The 17,234-nt window shown below is 33.1% G+C and overlaps 3 protein-coding genes across 6 annotated transcripts; 1 reads left to right on the top strand and 2 right to left on the bottom strand.

The window, feature by feature from the left end:
- Window positions 1-2: 2 nt before the first annotated feature.
- Window positions 3-2,564, bottom strand: TyrRS-m (Tyrosine--tRNA ligase, mitochondrial). The gene is made up of 8 exons (XM_090104527.1): window positions 2,290-2,564; window positions 2,072-2,219; window positions 1,731-1,909; window positions 1,438-1,654; window positions 1,276-1,354; window positions 909-1,184; window positions 439-627; window positions 3-188 (listed from the first exon to the last, which is right to left on the bottom strand). The coding sequence occupies exons 1-8, from the start codon at window positions 2,442-2,444 to the stop codon at window positions 25-27; spliced, it is 1,407 nt and encodes a 468-aa protein (XP_089960653.1). The 5' UTR covers window positions 2,445-2,564; the 3' UTR covers window positions 3-24.
- A 406-nt stretch (window positions 2,565-2,970) lies between these two features.
- On the bottom strand, window positions 2,971-6,411 carry LOC149906406 (phosphoribosyl pyrophosphate synthase-associated protein 2). Of its 4 annotated transcripts, none has more exons than XM_090104524.1 (7): window positions 6,196-6,411; window positions 5,974-6,098; window positions 5,777-5,896; window positions 4,834-5,122; window positions 4,419-4,588; window positions 4,099-4,207; window positions 2,971-3,843 (listed from the first exon to the last, which is right to left on the bottom strand). In XM_090104524.1, the coding sequence occupies exons 2-7, from the start codon at window positions 6,048-6,050 to the stop codon at window positions 3,538-3,540; spliced, it is 1,071 nt and encodes a 356-aa protein (XP_089960650.1). In that variant the 5' UTR covers window positions 6,051-6,098; window positions 6,196-6,411; the 3' UTR covers window positions 2,971-3,537. The 4 variants fall into 4 exon arrangements, with proteins under 4 accessions (XP_089960650.1, XP_089960647.1, XP_089960648.1 ...); XM_090104521.1 differs by having other exon boundaries at window positions 5,974-6,093; XM_090104522.1 differs by having other exon boundaries at window positions 4,099-4,204; window positions 5,974-6,093.
- A 2,967-nt stretch (window positions 6,412-9,378) lies between these two features.
- On the top strand, window positions 9,379-17,089 carry LOC149906405 (WD repeat-containing protein 3). The gene is made up of 16 exons (XM_090104566.1): window positions 9,379-9,615; window positions 9,733-9,942; window positions 10,223-10,420; window positions 10,825-10,998; window positions 11,362-11,558; window positions 11,751-11,971; window positions 12,129-12,249; window positions 12,537-12,738; window positions 13,049-13,138; window positions 13,218-13,355; window positions 13,662-13,931; window positions 14,705-14,869; window positions 15,177-15,242; window positions 16,126-16,283; window positions 16,388-16,610; window positions 16,921-17,089. Exons 1-16 carry the CDS (start codon window positions 9,445-9,447, stop codon window positions 17,083-17,085), a joined length of 2,769 nt encoding a protein of 922 aa, XP_089960692.1. The 5' UTR covers window positions 9,379-9,444; the 3' UTR covers window positions 17,086-17,089.
- The last annotated feature ends 145 nt before the right edge of the window (window positions 17,090-17,234 follow it).

The following is a 17,234-nucleotide window of genomic DNA, read 5'->3' as shown; positions in this document are numbered from 1 at the left end:
TTACAATCCTATATAAAGTTTTAACTATGTAGTCCATTTAACAATATAATGATTCTTTTTGCCGACCCGCAGCAATGAGATGAGATTGGGTAGTATGTGCGCGGACTCTGTAATCACTTCGTTTATATTCTTTATTTTTTGATGGTTAATATAAAAACCACCAGCTTGAATGATTCTTAAAGCATCACCTGGAAAATAATAGAATTTTTATATCAATTATAAGTAAAAATCATTATTTTTTAGTGTCTCTATAAAACAAATCTCTATCTCTGTTTGAAACTAAAATTGCTATACAAAAAATATATAATTGCATTAAGATCTAATTTTGAATATATATAATTTTGTAGGAATTAAAACTACATAATCCGTTGACATTTGAAAATAGCTCTTACTTCAATGAACTTTAAGTCTAAAATCAGTCCAAATGACCATACTTACTTTCAGTGGGAAAACATTTAGCTTGCAAGCCAAGTTCAAGCACAGTGATTCCCGGTCTTAACATCAACCTAGACACGGGCGCTCCATCGAACACTTGCTCTAGTTCTGTAGAACTAAGTGCGACTAAAGAGTTGACGTCCTTATTGTAGATTGCTTCTGTAGCCTTACGAGCCCTGACTAGTCCTTCCTCTGCAAATGGTTTAGTTAACACTTAACATTATAATGTAAAGTGCACAAGTATTATCAATTAAAAAGACAAATAGGTCTTACAAAAAGAATTTAAACAAGAAATGCTCAACTTGTCAAATGGTCCAGTATATTTTTTTTTGATTCAATAAAATACACAAGTTATAAATGAGATATAAATTTTCAATAAAACTAGCAAATAAATAAAAATGTAAAATATGAAAACACTTGTTAATTAACCAAAAACAGACTTGGTAAAAAAAACTTTTTAACTAAAGACTTACCTCCATGAACTAAAATAGTTAACTGCTCAGCTAAACACTGTTGGGGATATCTCTGCTCTGGATGCTCTTTATGCTTAAACATTATATCTTTAATTTCTCCTAAACTATAGAATGTGAACAGTTTCAATAGCTTTTCAACTTCAGAGTCTTTGGTCCTGATGAAAAATTGATATAAACTGTATGGACTGGTTTTGTTTGGATCCAACCATATTGCATTTCCTGCTGATTTTCCAAATTTATCCCCCTCTTCTGTTGTTACTAATGGTAGTGTTAAACCTAAATTGATAGAAAATTCAAATATTAATAATAATTAGTTCTCTTAATGTGAGGAGAGTTATTGAAGATATGATAAAAGGGAGGAACTTACCATAGACATTCTGTTTTGTCATACGGCTGATGAGTTCATGACCAGCACTAATATTTCCCATTTGATCACTACCACCAATCTAGACAATATGAAAAATATGATTTAAAAGACAAATATTATAAAGTACTCATATAATAATTATGCTATTGTTTATTTTTTTACCTGAAATTTGCAATCATATTCCTTCAATAAATGCAGCCAGTCGTAAGCTTGAAATATTTGATAAGAAAATTCAGTAAAGCTCATTCCAACTTCTGAATTTATCCTATTTTGAACACTTTGTTTTAAAAGCATTGTTCCCATTCGGAAATTCCTTCCAATATCACTAACAAACTGAATTGAATCAATATTCCTGTACCAAGCTTCATTGTTTACAACTCTAAAACAAAATACAGATTAAAATAAAAATCTTAAAAAAAAAACAAAACAATAATATTGTGAAACAATAAACACACCTTAAAGGTTTAAGTTTGTTTGAATCTTCTGACCAAATATATTTTTTGTGATTTTCAAAAACAACCTCCAGATTCTTTTTCAGACATTCAATATTTTCTTGAATAATATTGCTTTGCAATGCTACACGGTCAGTACTCTTACCACTTGGGTCTCCTATGTGTCCTGTTGCTCCCCCTAACTGTAAATGAAGTACTTTTACAATAATAAATTTATTAACATTGAAAAAACCGCTGGTCATTTGCACAAACTATAAACAGGAAAGAAAACAAAAATATAGTATTCGCTTAAATGAAATATTGTTATTATTAAATGATTCTTAATACGAAACAATTTTTTTTACCAAGGCAATTGCATTATGTCCTCCCCGCTGCCAGTGTAATAAATTAATAATGACTAGTAGATTCCCCACATGAAGGCTGTTCGCAGTGGGATCGAATCCTGCATATACACACTGCGGAGACTTATTGAGTAGGTTCAATATTTCTGATCTAAAACAGGGCACAACATTAAACAATTATCCATGAGACTATATCGAAACCGGAAGAAAGTAAAACTTACACAGACGTATTCGGAAATATATCTTGATACATGCCACGATCACTTAATTTTAAAATGTTTCTGGTTTTACTACTAAAATATCGGTAGGAAATATTCCTGACAAATGCATTATTAAAATTATAAGCACTTTTAAATATCCACATTTTTACAATCATATTTAATGCTGTTTAGCATTTAACAAGACCATCTAAAGTTTAATTGATTTCAATTCAAAATAAGGTGCATATCATTCAATATCAATACGTTTTCATTTACAGCCAATTCATAACAATTTTTAAAACGTAGTGATTATATCCTCTTTGTTTTATAACCTCCAAATTATTTATTTTACAGCTGTTGTTTTCCTACCTTTGTCAATGTCACATGTCGTAAATGTCATTTGTCAACATCATCAGCTCAGACATCATCAGTAACAGATATGTTGCCATTTAAAAACTTTATTTCCAAGATGGTTTTAGTGGTGTGTGGTTTATTAATTAAAAAAAAAATATGTAATAATGACCACAATAATGACCATGTAAAGATGTGATACTACATCAACTACATCTTACATCAACATTACGCATCAATGAACCCGAATATCAGTGTAAATTTTAATACAACCCTTGTTTATTTTGTAAGATATTCCGATTTTTGCAGAATTCAATATCAATATGGAAATGGAAAAATAAAATAAACAAGTTATATATGCCACAAAATATTTATTGATATAGAATACAATTTTCACAAAACAACGTATATTACGTGGCTTCTACTACACTAGTATAATATTTAATATTTTAATAATGGATTTATTCAATAATAGAAGCTTTGGACAGTTTTTAATTATAACAAGATTTAGATTTTCATAATTATAACTACATATTTAATCACAGTGCAGTCATCGAAAATTTTGTCAGAGCATAATTACGTGGTACATAAAAGGCTAGGATAAAAACAAAATTAGAAATGCTTAATTTAGACCAACTAAAAACTAATTACATACAAACTTATAAAATAAAGCTGTACTAACAATGATACACTCCAGGCAGTACCCTAACTACAGTCTAATTTGTTCCAATTTACCTGCAGCCCCAACGGTTTATAAATTTAACATAAAACAAGCAAAGAATACTCAACAAGATTTTTTGTACCTAATACTCTCAGAGATGACAATACTATAAAAATACTATCTTAAAAACTAATTGATTTAATGGTACAGATATATTTCCACGCATTATAAGAATTACAGTACAAATATTATACTTTTTAATCTTCAAGTGTGACATTTTTGAAGAGATATGACATAGATTCTTTGTTGTGTATGCGCCTGATAGCTTCACTGAGCAATACAGAAATGTCGATGGTTTTAATCTTGTTGCATTGCATCTTCTGCAGTTCATGGGGAACAGTGTTGGTAACTACGACTTCGTCAATGGGCGAGTCTTCGATAAGACGTGGTGCGTCAGATGATAATAGACCGTGAGTGGCTAACACGTAAATTTTGTAAGCACCACATTCTTTTAGCACCTCCGCGGCCGCTACGAATGACTGCACATCGTCGATCATATCATCCTGTTAAATAATTATTTCAATAGCATTTTGAACCATATTTTTTATTGTATTCTTTTAATTAACGTATTATTCTGATAAGAAATTCGCAAAAAAGTGAGGTTGTTAAAAATCATAAAAACAAACTACAAACTATACAAGTAAAAGAAAAATATTAAAAATTGTATCTTTATTAACAATTTTTTATCTTTTGACATAGAATTCCTTGTTTTGTACACCATATTGCATTTAACTAATTAAATGAATAAATAAACTTACCACCATAATTGCTATTCTACCACCAACATCCCCTACCACATTGATTGGAGGCTTTTCTTTGGCTGGATGTGCTGGAACTCCTACTGGGACATCCATTGTGCGCGACCTGCTGATATATAACAATACCCATTACCCATTAATACATAATATTTAATGCCCTATTGATTGAAAAAAATTGTGTCAGTACTTTTCAACACACTGAATAAAATAATTGTTGCTCTGCTACTGTCTGAACATTAGTTTCTTAAGATTGGATAAAAACGAATATTCTTTCGCAATTTCACATACTTAACACATTTTCATATGAATTATAATGATACCTTGGTAAACAAGGTGGTGAATATCTGCCATCAACTTCATCACTTTCGGCTTCCTTTTGTTCACCGTGTATCACCGCAATGGCCAATCTCAGACGTTCAGAGTATGAAGTTGCCTTCTTTGCAGAACCGGGGTTGCGAGCCACAATCACAGAGTTACGATAATCTGGAATCTAAATATTTGAATTAATATTTTCTTATGTTTGATTTTACGCAAGTTTAAACGCGATTTACTTATATATATTCCTGAATAAATCACATTTAAAATTATTAAAAATCTTTACTCTGTTTGAATTAGTACTTAAAGGAGAACACTTCAAGGCCATGTACTAGTGTTAATTTGTTGAGTGTTAATAAGTTCAGCAATTCTTCTCAAGCATGAAACAACACAAGTAATATGACAATCAAAAATCCTTACACTATCTTGAATGTATTGTAATAAGAATGGGGACGCTCGTAAATTGTCCACTGGGCAATCGTAGAAACCCTGTATTTCCTTCTGATGCAGATCCATAGTGATGATATGTGTAAGACCAGCTTTACACATCATTTTAGCAAGGAGTTTGGTGACAATGCAACCTCGTTTCCTCATTTTGCACTGTTTGCTGTACGGCAGATATGGAATCACCCCCACAATGGACCGTGCCGATGAAGTCTTACATGCATAAGCCATGATTAATAGTTCCATAATGTTGTTGTTAACATCCCTGAAAGTGATTTGGATGTTCTTAATTTTTAAAATATATAAAATGACGATGAAATAATGTATAAAAACATGTATCTGTTTATTATTATATGCTTGTGTTCAACTGTAATATTGGTACCATATTGAACAAATAACCTTTTTAAATTTTGCAGTTGAAATTTAAGCAGTGTATCATTTTATCCTTGCAGTCAAAACAATTTTCTACAAAGTTATTCATATTATTATATAATTAAATATTATTTATAATTAAAGGTGAATATGAAGTAGTGATGTTCCCACATGATCTTTTATTTGACTACATGCCTGTTTGTATATTACATGCATCATGAAATAAAAGTGGACTTCTGATTAAACACTAAAGACTTTAGACTATCTTTATTTGATGACAGTTCATTACTTAATGTTGTAATAATGTTTCATTAACAATGTAAATAATATATTGATGGCACTAGACAGTGGAATCATCTGGCACCGTCACTTTGCCACACTTGAATAAGTACTGTTTTATGCCAGAGTCACCCAACAGATTATAATGTGACTGTTATAAAAATAGTTTTAGAATGATTGATTTAATATATCAAACAGGTTGACCAAAGTAATTGGCTCTCTAAAAATATGTGGCCTATTCATTTTGAAAGTTACTATTTCAACATACTTAGTTCCAGTCTGTACAATGTAAATGTTCTTTCCGCGGATTGAATCTGCAATCTCAACCATAGTCTCCCGGTTCGTTTTGTGATAAACCGAACATCCTCCCTTTCGTACTCCGAGCCGACTGAAAAGTTTGACGTAAAATTATTCAGAAGGTCAAATTAATTAACAAGTGAACGACGGAATATATGAAAGAATTACTTTGCAATCAGGTCCGCGAGCTCAGGATGTGAATTTCCACTTAGAATTACGATGTCTGACGTTGAATTATTCTCCATATTGCACTTTCTTGAGAAGTTCGTCTGTCCTACCAACCTGGAACTTTACTAAAAGATATAATACTACTAAAAACTGATTGGGGTATTGTGGGGGACAACTTCTTAATTTTTTTGACACGTCGAAAGAACAAGAAAAGCAATAAACCTGGTTTTGTTGAGTAACATAATAACCTGGTGACTCCTGGTTAATTTGAAATTGTTTATTTTCAGTTGGATAACCTAAACTGATACAAATAATTGTTTTCGAGATTGATTTTAAGCGCACGCCGCACAGTACAAAAATTGAAGCGTGTCCTCATTTACTGAAATAAAACGTAAATTCACAAATTCACAACCGCAACATCGCACCGAAACCGCAGGCAAAAATTAGAAATAGATTATAGAGGTCGGTGAACTGAATAGACAAATCTAAATATTAATATTACAAGCTTAAAAATATTTTCGGATTGAAAGCATATAATTAATTGGTAAAATAAATATACGATATTGAAATAGATATAAATAAACACAAATAAGACAACTTTTGAAAATAGATATTATAGCTACTCTATGAGTACTCAATTTTCCACACAATTTTCTACTGGAATGTTGTTTTGCTTGTCCAATAAAACATTCCAAGACAGGTTAAATTATGTTATTCTAACAATGATGATTCATAACGTATTTTATTTCTGATAATATTTTATATTCATAAGATGGAGATGTCTCATAAATTGTATTAATGCTCGCGGTCATTTAAATTAAATTTTGATCTATGATCATGTCTATGTTACCAAACCTGACTTTGACAAAGTTGTATCTAGAAAAAAAGCGCGGGAATCTTCGAACGAGCCGGGTGTAATTTTTGAAATTTAATTTGAAAAAAAATTTAAATTAATGTTCAATTGAGTTTGGCTTTGAATATATCTTTTGTTTCCTATATATAAACTTGTAAATTAGTGTAGTTAGTAGTTTTTTTATTGGTAAGTCTATTTTATTCTGATTTATAGTATGTAAAAAAATTTTTGCACTTAAATTTTGGCGGGCTGATCGATGAACGATCCTCCCGACCCTATAGCTTCAGGACCAAGTTTCCAACTTGGTCCTGAAGTAGCTAGTTATATTACGGTTCCAAGTATAGAATGTGAAAACGATTTTGCATTAAAAAATAGTTGGGTGGAAAGCACTCCTAAAAAACGCAGGCTAAGGAAACAGGACAGTGATAGCACTGAGCCTAATAAAAAGTCCAATTCTGATGTTACTTTTAATGAATCCTTTAAGAATGATTATAATAATATGAATGAACAATCAGCTTTACCAAATTTACGTTCAGAATACCTATCTACTGACTCCTTCCCTTATATTGTTCATGTTCAGCGTACAGAGTCAACACCTGGCGATGGAACAACATTGCATCCCATTACTTTTGGTCGATTTTTAAAAAATAACAATATTAAAAATATAGTATCTGGTAGTGTTAAAAAAATAGGGAGAAATCGTTGTATTGTAGCATTTTCAACACCAAAGGATGCTAATGATTTTATTAAAAATAAAAATTTAGAATTAAATAAGCTAAGTGCAAAAATACCAACATTTAACATAAGTCGCATTGGTATTGTTAAAGGAATACCTTCTGAATGGTCCCAAGAGGAAAAAATAGAAAATATTTCAACTCCCGCTGGCTGTGGAAAAATTATAAAAGTTAGAAGGATCAATTATAAGGTTATTTTTGATGGTTCCATATCTTGGAGACCAACACAATCTGTTGTTCTTACATTTGACGGTCAAGTTCTTCCTGAACGTGTGTATGCCTGTTATAACTCTCTGCCAGTTAATCTTTACATTTTCCCTACCATCCAATGTTTTCAATGCTGTAGATATGGTCATACTAAAAATATATGTCGTTCCAAACCCAGATGTTATAAGTGTGGTCAAGATCATTCTGGCGACACTTGTACAGTCGAAGAAGATTGTGCATCATGTTTGTTATGTTCAGGCTTCCATTTCGCAACTAATAAAATCTGTCCAGAATTTAAACGCCAAAAGGATATTAAAATAAGTATGTCTGAAAAAAATATATCTTACGGGGAAGCAAGTAAACTTTACCCAAATGTATCAAAGTCTTATGGGGATGTATTAATGTCTTCATCTGCTTATTCAACCACAAATAGATTGAATGTAAATAGTTCAAATTCATCCTACAAAAAGACTTATTTTTTAAAACCAAAATTGCCTCCTAAGACTAATAAGGGTTTTGATAAAAATGCTCATAATGCTATTATTGGGGAAGCTCAGATTCCTACGCCTGAAAATGGCTGCGGTTATCAAGTAGCCCCTTATGAATCTGAAACTTCCCAGATAATGGATATAATTACTTTACTAATCAACACTCTATTGAAAAATAACACCCTGAAACCGTCCAACGTTGCCACTTTACATAAAGTATTTGATAGTTTATTTAGTAATCATGGATTCCAAAACAATACAGTGGAACTGCAGAAGCGTGATACCTAAAAAGTCAGATCTAATTCACATAATAAATAAGCACAATCCTTTTTAATTGCTCTAAATGAGACTTGGGTATAACCAAATCTCTTCTTTCGAATTCCAGGTTATGTTTGTATTCGTGATGACAGAATTGAATATTGATGGGTATGGTGGTGCTGCCATACTTATTAAAAAGTCAATACAATTTAAACGTCTAATATTACCAGCGCACAATAATAAATATGTAAATAGTGTTGGCATTAGTTTTAAAAATATTTCAATAATTTCAATTTGACTAATATATAGTTATCTGTGTTTCAATTTATATATCCACGGAAATGATAGGGCTGATATAGCTTGGCCAAGGATGCAGTGCAGTGTAGAGATATGTAATATGTATCCATACATTAACTACTCTCATGATCTCTTAACATTACCGTAACGATTTCTCTTTGAAGCGTGGAATACGGTCTACGGTGGACAGATACAGCATAAGGGAAGGAATTACTATAGAATTCAACCGGTAATCCCCATAAAACCTTGGTTTGATGGTGTTGAAGCAAATAAATTAGTTATATCTACAATAAGTCGCATGAGAATAGGACATAATATGTGTATTACATATGTTATACTTAGTTTATGTAAATAATATGTAATATTATAATGTTACTTGTATGTATTAATTTTAGCCTAACTCTTCTGATCACCTTGAAAAATATCGTACTATCCTATTTACCCGTGTATGGATTCCCTACCTTTTACTTGACACTGGCAAATAGTTTTAGCTTCTTGCCATAACAGAGAAAAAAAAAAAAAAGTTGTATCTACTGTCAACGTAACTGTCAATTTTGTCAATGTCAAAAGTCAAAACAATGTGGACATTGTGATTGTGTTTAATTTTTGGTTATTCTTCATAAAATATTAAAAAATGGGGTTAACGAAGCAATATTTACGTTATGCTCCTAGTGGAACGTTTAATGTGGTCGCTAGTTCTGATTGCAACAGCATACATGTAACTCTTAATGGAATTTCTGGAAGATACATAGCAGTTGGTGCATGTGAGCATGTTATTATTTGGGATATGCGATTAGGGGAAAAGGTAATTTATCGTTTGTATTTAGAAAAACATTAATTCATTCAAGGCTTCTCTAATCTATTTCGCTTCTTTGTGATTTTATTTACCCTTCAAAAGAACTGTAAAATATTTTTTTAACAGGCACAAGTTATAACTGGGGAAAAAGAATTAGTTACTCAAATTGCTGCAAGTCCAACGGGTAATCATATGGCTGTGGGCTACAATGATGGTAATATAAATGTGTACGACCTGACAAATAATGAGTTGGTTTGTGTGTTTGCGGGACACAAATCAGCTGTAACATGCCTTCAATATGATGAACAAGGACATAGAATCGTTTCTGGTTCAAAAGTAAGTATAATTTAATATGCTCACATCATAAGCAATACTTAAATATGTATGAATTATTTTTAAATATTCTGAAGCCTTAATTATTTAAATTATTTGGTTGTTGCTCAGTTTAATAATCTATAAATATCAATAAATTTTAATGCTGTTTTAATAACTATAATGATTTAATATTTTAAAGACAAAGGATCAAGTCTCTTGCATACTATTTTTGCAAGTTTCCAATCAATGACAGTTAAAAATATAAAAGTATACACAAACAATTATATATTTGCGATTACAGGATACAGAAGTTATATTATGGGATGTGGTGGCAGAGACAGGTATAGCTAGATTCAGTGGGCACAAGGGTGTTATAACGAGCGCCCTTTTCATTAATGGTAAGAATTGTATTGTCAGCTCTTCAAAGGATACCTTCGTGAAGTTCTGGGATATTGAAACTAAGCATTGCTTCAAAACACTTGGTGGACATCAGATGGAGGTATGATTTATTGGCATTATTTCTCATCTAAAGCCATATAGGCTTTAATTTCTTTCTAAATGTATTTGAAACTAAATGAAAAAGTTTTGAGAATTACAATTTAATTTGTTTAATTTTCTTATTATCCATACTTAATATTATAAATGTGAAAGTAACTCTGTCTGTCTGTCTGTTACTCAATCACGCCTAAACTACTGAACCAATTTTCATGAAATTTAGTATGGAGGTATTTTGATACCCGAGAAGGGACATAGGCTACTTTTTATCCCGGGAAAATGACGCAATCCCGGAAATCCCACGGGAACGGGAACTATGCGGGATTTTCTTTGACTGCGCGGGCGAAGCCGTGGGCGAAAACCTAGTCATTAATAATTTTTTTATACTATATTCATTTTCCTTATTAGGTGTGGTCTGCAGTTCTAATAAAAGAAGAAAGGTACCTTGTAACTGGTACAATGGATCAAGAGTTAAGAGTGTGGAAACTTGTGTGGACTGATAAAGTGAAGGAAGAGGATAAGATCACTCAGCAACTTGAGATTGTGAAGCTGGAAGATGGCGACTCTGCTGAAGATAGCTCTGTAAGAGTAAAGCATGTCTATAATAGCTTATGAGTAATGATAGTAATTTATTTCAGGCACAGGGCACATGCACAGAGAAACATTAATAAAAAATAACATTTATTTAAATTATCCATATTAATTTTGTTTGCAAACTTGCCACATTTAATAGTGCATAAACATAATTTTAATGTAAGATTAGGGAAAATTAATTTATTTTGGTTGGTCTTGCCATTTTAATAGAATTATTAAACATTCACAGTATTATCCAGCTAACAATACTCCTTAAAAAAAGGGAAAAGTGTCCAACCTTATGTGTCAAATATTAAAACTTAGTATCTTTCAGTATAAAATTCTATAATATTTAAAATTTTATTATTCTAGGTGTTACAATGTCATCAAGTGGGTACACTAGTGCGAGGCGGTAAAGGTCGTGTAGTTGGTCTCGCCACAGATCTTGGGCAAACGGTACTCGCATGTTTTGGAACGGATTCCCTGTTAGAATTGTTTGCATTTTGTACGGATGACGAAGCTAAGGCGCGAATGACGAAACGAATAAAGAAGCAACGAAAGAAACTTGCGTAAGTAGTTTTTCATTGTCATGCAAACTTTAATCTAATCTATAACTCGAAAAAATCTTGGTTGCCAATTTTTATGTATTTTTTTCAATATTCATCTCCTTATTATAAAAACATCCCAAGTTTTTTTTTAATATCATACTGGCACTATTTAATCTATCACCTTCTAATCATGTAAAAAATCCTTATCTACAGGAAACAAGCAGAAACGCAAGAAGAGTCAGAAGACATAATAGAAGTGTCAGAAATATTAACATTATCAGATGAAGTAAAAAGGTTGCCTTCTATGAAACTATCTGGTAAATTGAAGTCTACGACACTCTTATTAGGAATGAGCGGCGAATTGAGAGTAGGAGCTACTCTAGCTTCTAATTGTGTTGAGTTGCATAGTTTGGATATAAATGGTTCAAATGAGGGTAGGTGTAACTTTTATTACAGTGTTATTTTTATCGACTTTATATTGTGAAACTTCCATGCTTACAATTATACTGTGTATCTTTGAAATTAATAAAACTATTTTTTAATAGATAATTATGCAAAAATCAGTAATTAATATTGTGTTTTTTTTTTCAGTAAAATGCCTAAAACAAATCACATTACCTGGTCATCAAAAGGAGCCTAGATGTGTAGCAATGAGCTCAGATAATTTAGCTATATTATCAGCTTCTGCTGACTCCATCAAATTGTGGAATAGGTAATACATATTATAATTCTTAATACTTTTATTTGTGTTTGTTTTTTGCTTTAGAAAAAAAAAACACATTTTTCAAATGTATTAATAACATTGTTTTCATAAATTCCTAGCAATATATCGTTTTGCTTTGTCATAGTCACGCTTAAGCGTTATGGGTATTGGAGCATGATGTTAAAAATTTACACATACACATAAATAGACAGACATAAATATCGTCGATCAAAATTTATTTAGCTAATTCTCATATATATTAAAATTTCTTTTAAACTTGTCCTTTAAACTTCCAGAAACAGCCAATCCTGCCTCCGCACAGTCCCCGTGCCGTCCGGCCGGCCGGTTTGCGCATGCTTCGCTCCCGGCGACCGTCATGCGCTCGTGGGGTGTGTGGACGGAGCACTACTGCTGGTTGATGTGGCCGCTGGTACGGTGTTGGAGCAGGTGCCGGCGCATGAGGGGGGGTGCAATGCAGTCGGATTGACACCGGATATGGTGGGTAGATGAAAAAAAAGATTGGATCAGATAAGAAAATATTCCCAAGATTAGCTGAATAGGATACAAGCGCTACTAAAATCAATATAACCTAGATGTTTTTTCATGAAAAGTCTGGAATCTAAGTACCTATAAGTACAACAAAATTTATTAAAATATGCCTGTAATAGATTTAGATGTATGTAGATTTAAAATATCTCGTCATAGTATGTTTACTCTGTTTCGATTTCTAAAATCAAATAAAAGAAGTATTGATGATTTATGTACATAAGCATAAGTATGAATTAGGTGAAATCTATTAATTTTACAGCGTGGCTGTTATTCTGGAGGTGCTGACAAAACTGTAAAATTATGGCAATTTGAACTCATTGATGATCCAACGGGTGAATCCAAAGCTAAGGTAATCTTTTATATGGAAATCGTAAATTATACATATTATAGGTAATAGATAAGCATTAATCACATTTGTCATTTTATAGGTGCTGTCTCTGCTCCATACAAGAACACTAGAATTAGAAGAAAATGTAACAGCAGTCAGGATAAGCCCCAATAATAAATTTATTGCTGTTGCTCTACTGGACTCAACTGTTAAGATATTCTTCCTAGATACTTTCAAAGTAAGTAAGCACGAAGAACGTGTAAGAAATATTCTAAAAATAAATTTAAAATAATAGACAATTTTTTTCAGACAGTTTTTTCAAACTAAATAGTAAATATGTTTGTCTTTTTTCACTGCTGTGTGAAAAATGACTGAAAATAAAGTTATTATATTTCTATTTAAAAAATATTTTTTTTCTTTGATAATTGCAGAAAGTAATGATCCATTAGTACAACAAAATCTAAATACCTAGTTAACAATTTAAAATTTCTTCCTACCCCCAAAACAATAATTAACTATTATAACGCAATTTTTTTTATTTCAGTTCTACCTATCCCTCTACGGTCATAAACTGCCTGTACTATCCCTGGACATAAGCTACGACTCCAATATAATAGCAACAGGCTCCGCAGATAGGAACGTCAAGATCTGGGGTATGGACTTCGGGGACTGCCACAAGTCGATATTCGCTCACAACGACTCGGTCACAGCGCTGCAGTTTGTACCGAGCACGCATTATTTCTTTACGGGCTCGAGAGATGGCAAAGTGAAACAGTGGGACGGGGACTCGTATGATAATATTATAACGCTGAATGTAAGTATAGTTTTGTTAAAATTTTCAGTTTTGTTGTTTTTATTATATTTGTTTGTTAGTTGTTAACTTACTTGAACTGTCTGAATATTAAATAAAAAATGTTTGCCTTTGATACATACATGTAGAGATAAACTACGATAACATGGCGCGCCCCTCCAAAATTCAAAACGTTTGAAAGTATTTGTGAAAGTATTTACAATGCACCACCAAGATTCACAACGCATGTGTGCGTAATGAGACGGCCGTCAAACAAAAACAAATCCATGGATTTGTTGCTCGACTACCTAGTCACGCTCTAATCGCTCATTATTATTAGTAATGGCGCTGCACTGACGTATTCTATGAAAACGACACGTGCGTTGTCTTGGGCGCTCGGCAACTTATGATTAGTTGACCAACAAATCTGGACGTAAAGTACTAAAGACGAATACGTACAACTATATACAAACTCCTTCGTAAGGATGTCACTACACACATTGAAACAGTAATTTGGAGGGGCGCGCCATGTTATCGTAGTTTATCTCTAAAAGTTCTCAACTGAGTATTGATCTAATTGTTCTTACTGCGAATCAGAACTTAAAATTGTCTAGACAGATATTAACGATAATTTTCATTGAATTTGTTACTGTTAAAAATTGAAAATCTAAAAATAATGAAGTCGGTTAAAAATAGTATTAAATAGTACTAATAAATAAATAAGTGATTAATAAAAGAAATCAAATAATTCTATTCATCAACAAATAAAAGTCTAATCTAAATAAACATTCGTTCAGGGCCACGCAGGCGAATGTTACGGTGTGTCGGTTGGTGCGGGCGGTTTGCACGCAGTGTCGTGCGGTGCGGACCGTGCGTTACGGTTGTACTCACGGACAGACGAACCGCTTGTGTTGGGGGATACTGATGAAGCGGAGGAGGGATTGGCTACTGGGGAACAGCATGTGAGTTATAATATCTCAGATAATACATAATATAGATAATAAATATTATATATTTTCTTGCGTAAAGACTCTGGTAAAAAATAGACTATTGATCGTGAAACTTCCATCGTTTTGGGAACTATGTTTAACAACGCGTTTTGGTAATACATATAGAAATGCCTTATGCCACAATGTGTTGTGATAATAAATAAATTCATAAGAATCGCACCATTCAGTAAAAAGCTTGTGTTTTTAATGATGTTGTTTGAATTTATTTTGATTTTTACATCCATCAATATTTTAATTATATTGTAATATTTTTATACAGGCCCCTATCCCAGGTCTTCCAGGCATCAACATACCCACAAAGAAAACTATAGGCGCCGAGAAAGCAGTAAGTATCATAATAAACTTGTATTGGAAAATAAAATAGTCATGTAAAAAGGAAATAAATATCAATTCTTGTCATGAACGCCATCAAAAGAATTCAACAATAATTACTTAAATAGACGTCAGTCACCATAATTATAGGAGTTGTTTATCACAATTCCTAGATAAAATTCTTTCGGTAGTAAATTATTTATTGCATTTTTGTTCAGTCATCTCAGACGCATTATAGTGATTTATTGTCACATTGTTCCACTTACAGCTTTTCCTCAATTTATTAATTTCTGTCACTTATTCCGTATTTCGTAAAATCTATTGTTTCTAAATAATTGCTTAATTATTAATTGCAAAGCAAGTGCATAATAAAATTTTCTGCAAACTGAAGGGGACAGTCTGAGTAATGACATCATTATTAGGTATGTCGTGACCATATCGTAGATTTGCTTACTTCATGACATAATTGATTATTTTTTCATGAAATGCGACCATTTCATGAAGTGAGCAAATATGGCCATGACAGGTACGTATACAAAAATTTGTTGCGCGCTTTTGAAATTCCTATACAAAAGTACCGAAATTTTGGTGTCATATCTTTCGCATTTTCTTTTCGCTCTTGGTCAGCGTTTTGGATTATAGTACCTAGTTTATATCTTTATATTTTCTATGTCAATATTAGCTGTTGCTTGTTGATGCATATTAATTAATTGACCGAACAATAAACGACTACACTCACAATCACACTCAAGAAACTCTGCCTCAAGCAGAGTTTTGTAATAAGCTGTACAATATACTTTGAATAATAATTCGACCATCTTTTAAAAAGTTACTGTGATGTATTTTTGATACGTCAATACTATTCGCCTATAATTACGTAAAACAATATTATTCAGGCTGATTCAATCCTGGAATGTCTGTCTATTGGCGCGGAGTTCCAGCGCGAAGTGAACGCGACTCGCGCGCCGGTACAGCCGCCCGTGCTCATGGCGGCCTACAACTGCAACACCGCTGAGGACTTCCTGCTCGAGACTGTTAGGAGAATACGGTCTAGGTAAGGATAACTTATCGGATTTAATGATAATCATAGATTCATATGTGTATTAGGTCATTTTTGATGATTTTTGGGAGTTTTAAAGTGTTATTTTGTTGTTCCAGTGATCTAGAAGAAGCGCTGCTCCTGCTGCCGTTCAACTCGGCGTGCGAGATAGTGAAGATGCTGCCGACGCTGCTGGAGCGCGGCGACCACAGCGAGCTGGCGTGCCGCCTCGCCGCGCGGCTGCTGCGCCTGCACCACGCGCCGCTCGCCGCCACCGCCGCGCTCACCAAGCCCCTCATACAGATACAGGCCAAGGCGAACCTGCGCCTGAGCGAGCTAAGGGTGAGTGCGCTCCGAGCTAACATAATAAACACAGAATCCGCCCCAATTTCGTAACCTCTACCTACATCAGAAATCACGTCCATATTCAGCGGTGAATTTTAATTAGAATTTTTGAAATCGGTCCAATAAGTTTTTGAGATTAACACATTCAAAGAAAACAAACTTCAGCATTGTTATTTGTATAGATTTTTACTTTTAATTAACAAAATTTTGTAATATTTTTACCATTTTTTACGATATTTCCTTACCCCAACTTCTTAATTTCGAAACTTCACCTACAAATTATAAAATTTAATATTTATTTCATCAGGACATGGTTGGATACAACCTCCACGCGCTACAATGGCTCCGTCGCGAGGCGGAAGCGCGCGAGGAGGAGCAGCTGTTCGCGAGCGCGGGCGAGACGCGCAAGCAGCGCGAGCGCAACACGCGCCGCCGGCACGCGCTCAAGCGACCTATTGTTACTGTTACTTGAATAAATTCTTATTTGCTATTGAGTTGTTTCATTTCTAATGTTGTGTTTAGGTATGATTAAACATATACACATATCGCCGTCCCCGAAGAATAAAATAATAATCGCAAAAACACAACTTTTCTGGAAAAATAAAAAACCGATAAGTGACT

This window comes from Colias eurytheme, chromosome 8 (assembly GCF_061535395.1).
Source record: "Colias eurytheme isolate Ceu_HAF_F1 chromosome 8, ilColEury1 Martin Lab GWU primary, whole genome shotgun sequence".
Taxonomy (NCBI): Eukaryota; Metazoa; Arthropoda; class Insecta; order Lepidoptera; family Pieridae; genus Colias; species Colias eurytheme.
The sequence above is the reverse complement of the archived record's forward strand: the minus strand, read 5'-3'. Positions and strand labels throughout refer to the sequence as shown.

Bases quoted from the DNA above. Each gene is read 5' to 3' on its own strand.
- LOC149906405 (XM_090104566.1), top strand. From the start codon at position 9,445: ATGGGGTTAACGAAGCAATATTTACGTTATGCTCCTAGTGGAACGTTT. The intron at 9,943-10,222 runs GTAAGTATAATT...TTGCGATTACAG, and splicing joins GAATCGTTTCTGGTTCAAAA to GATACAGAAGTTATATTATG. The intron at 15,243-16,125 runs GTAAGTATCATA...AATATTATTCAG, and splicing joins CTATAGGCGCCGAGAAAGCA to GCTGATTCAATCCTGGAATG.
- LOC149906406 (XM_090104521.1), bottom strand. From the start codon at position 6,215: ATGTTACTCAACAAAACCAG. The intron at 6,094-6,195 runs GTTTATTGCTTT...CTTTTAGTAAAG, and splicing joins ATGTTACTCAACAAAACCAG to TTCCAGGTTGGTAGGACAGA. The intron at 4,589-4,833 runs GTAAGGATTTTT...TCAAATATTTAG, and splicing joins TACAATACATTCAAGATAGT to ATTCCAGATTATCGTAACTC.
- TyrRS-m (XM_090104527.1), bottom strand. From the start codon at position 2,444: ATGATTGTAAAAATGTGGATATTTAAAAGTGCTTATAATTTTAATAAT. The intron at 1,185-1,275 runs GTAAGTTCCTCC...CTATCAATTTAG, and splicing joins GACAAAACAGAATGTCTATG to GTTTAACACTACCATTAGTA. The intron at 189-438 runs GTAAGTATGGTC...ATTATTTTCCAG, and splicing joins TAAATGTTTTCCCACTGAAA to GTGATGCTTTAAGAATCATT.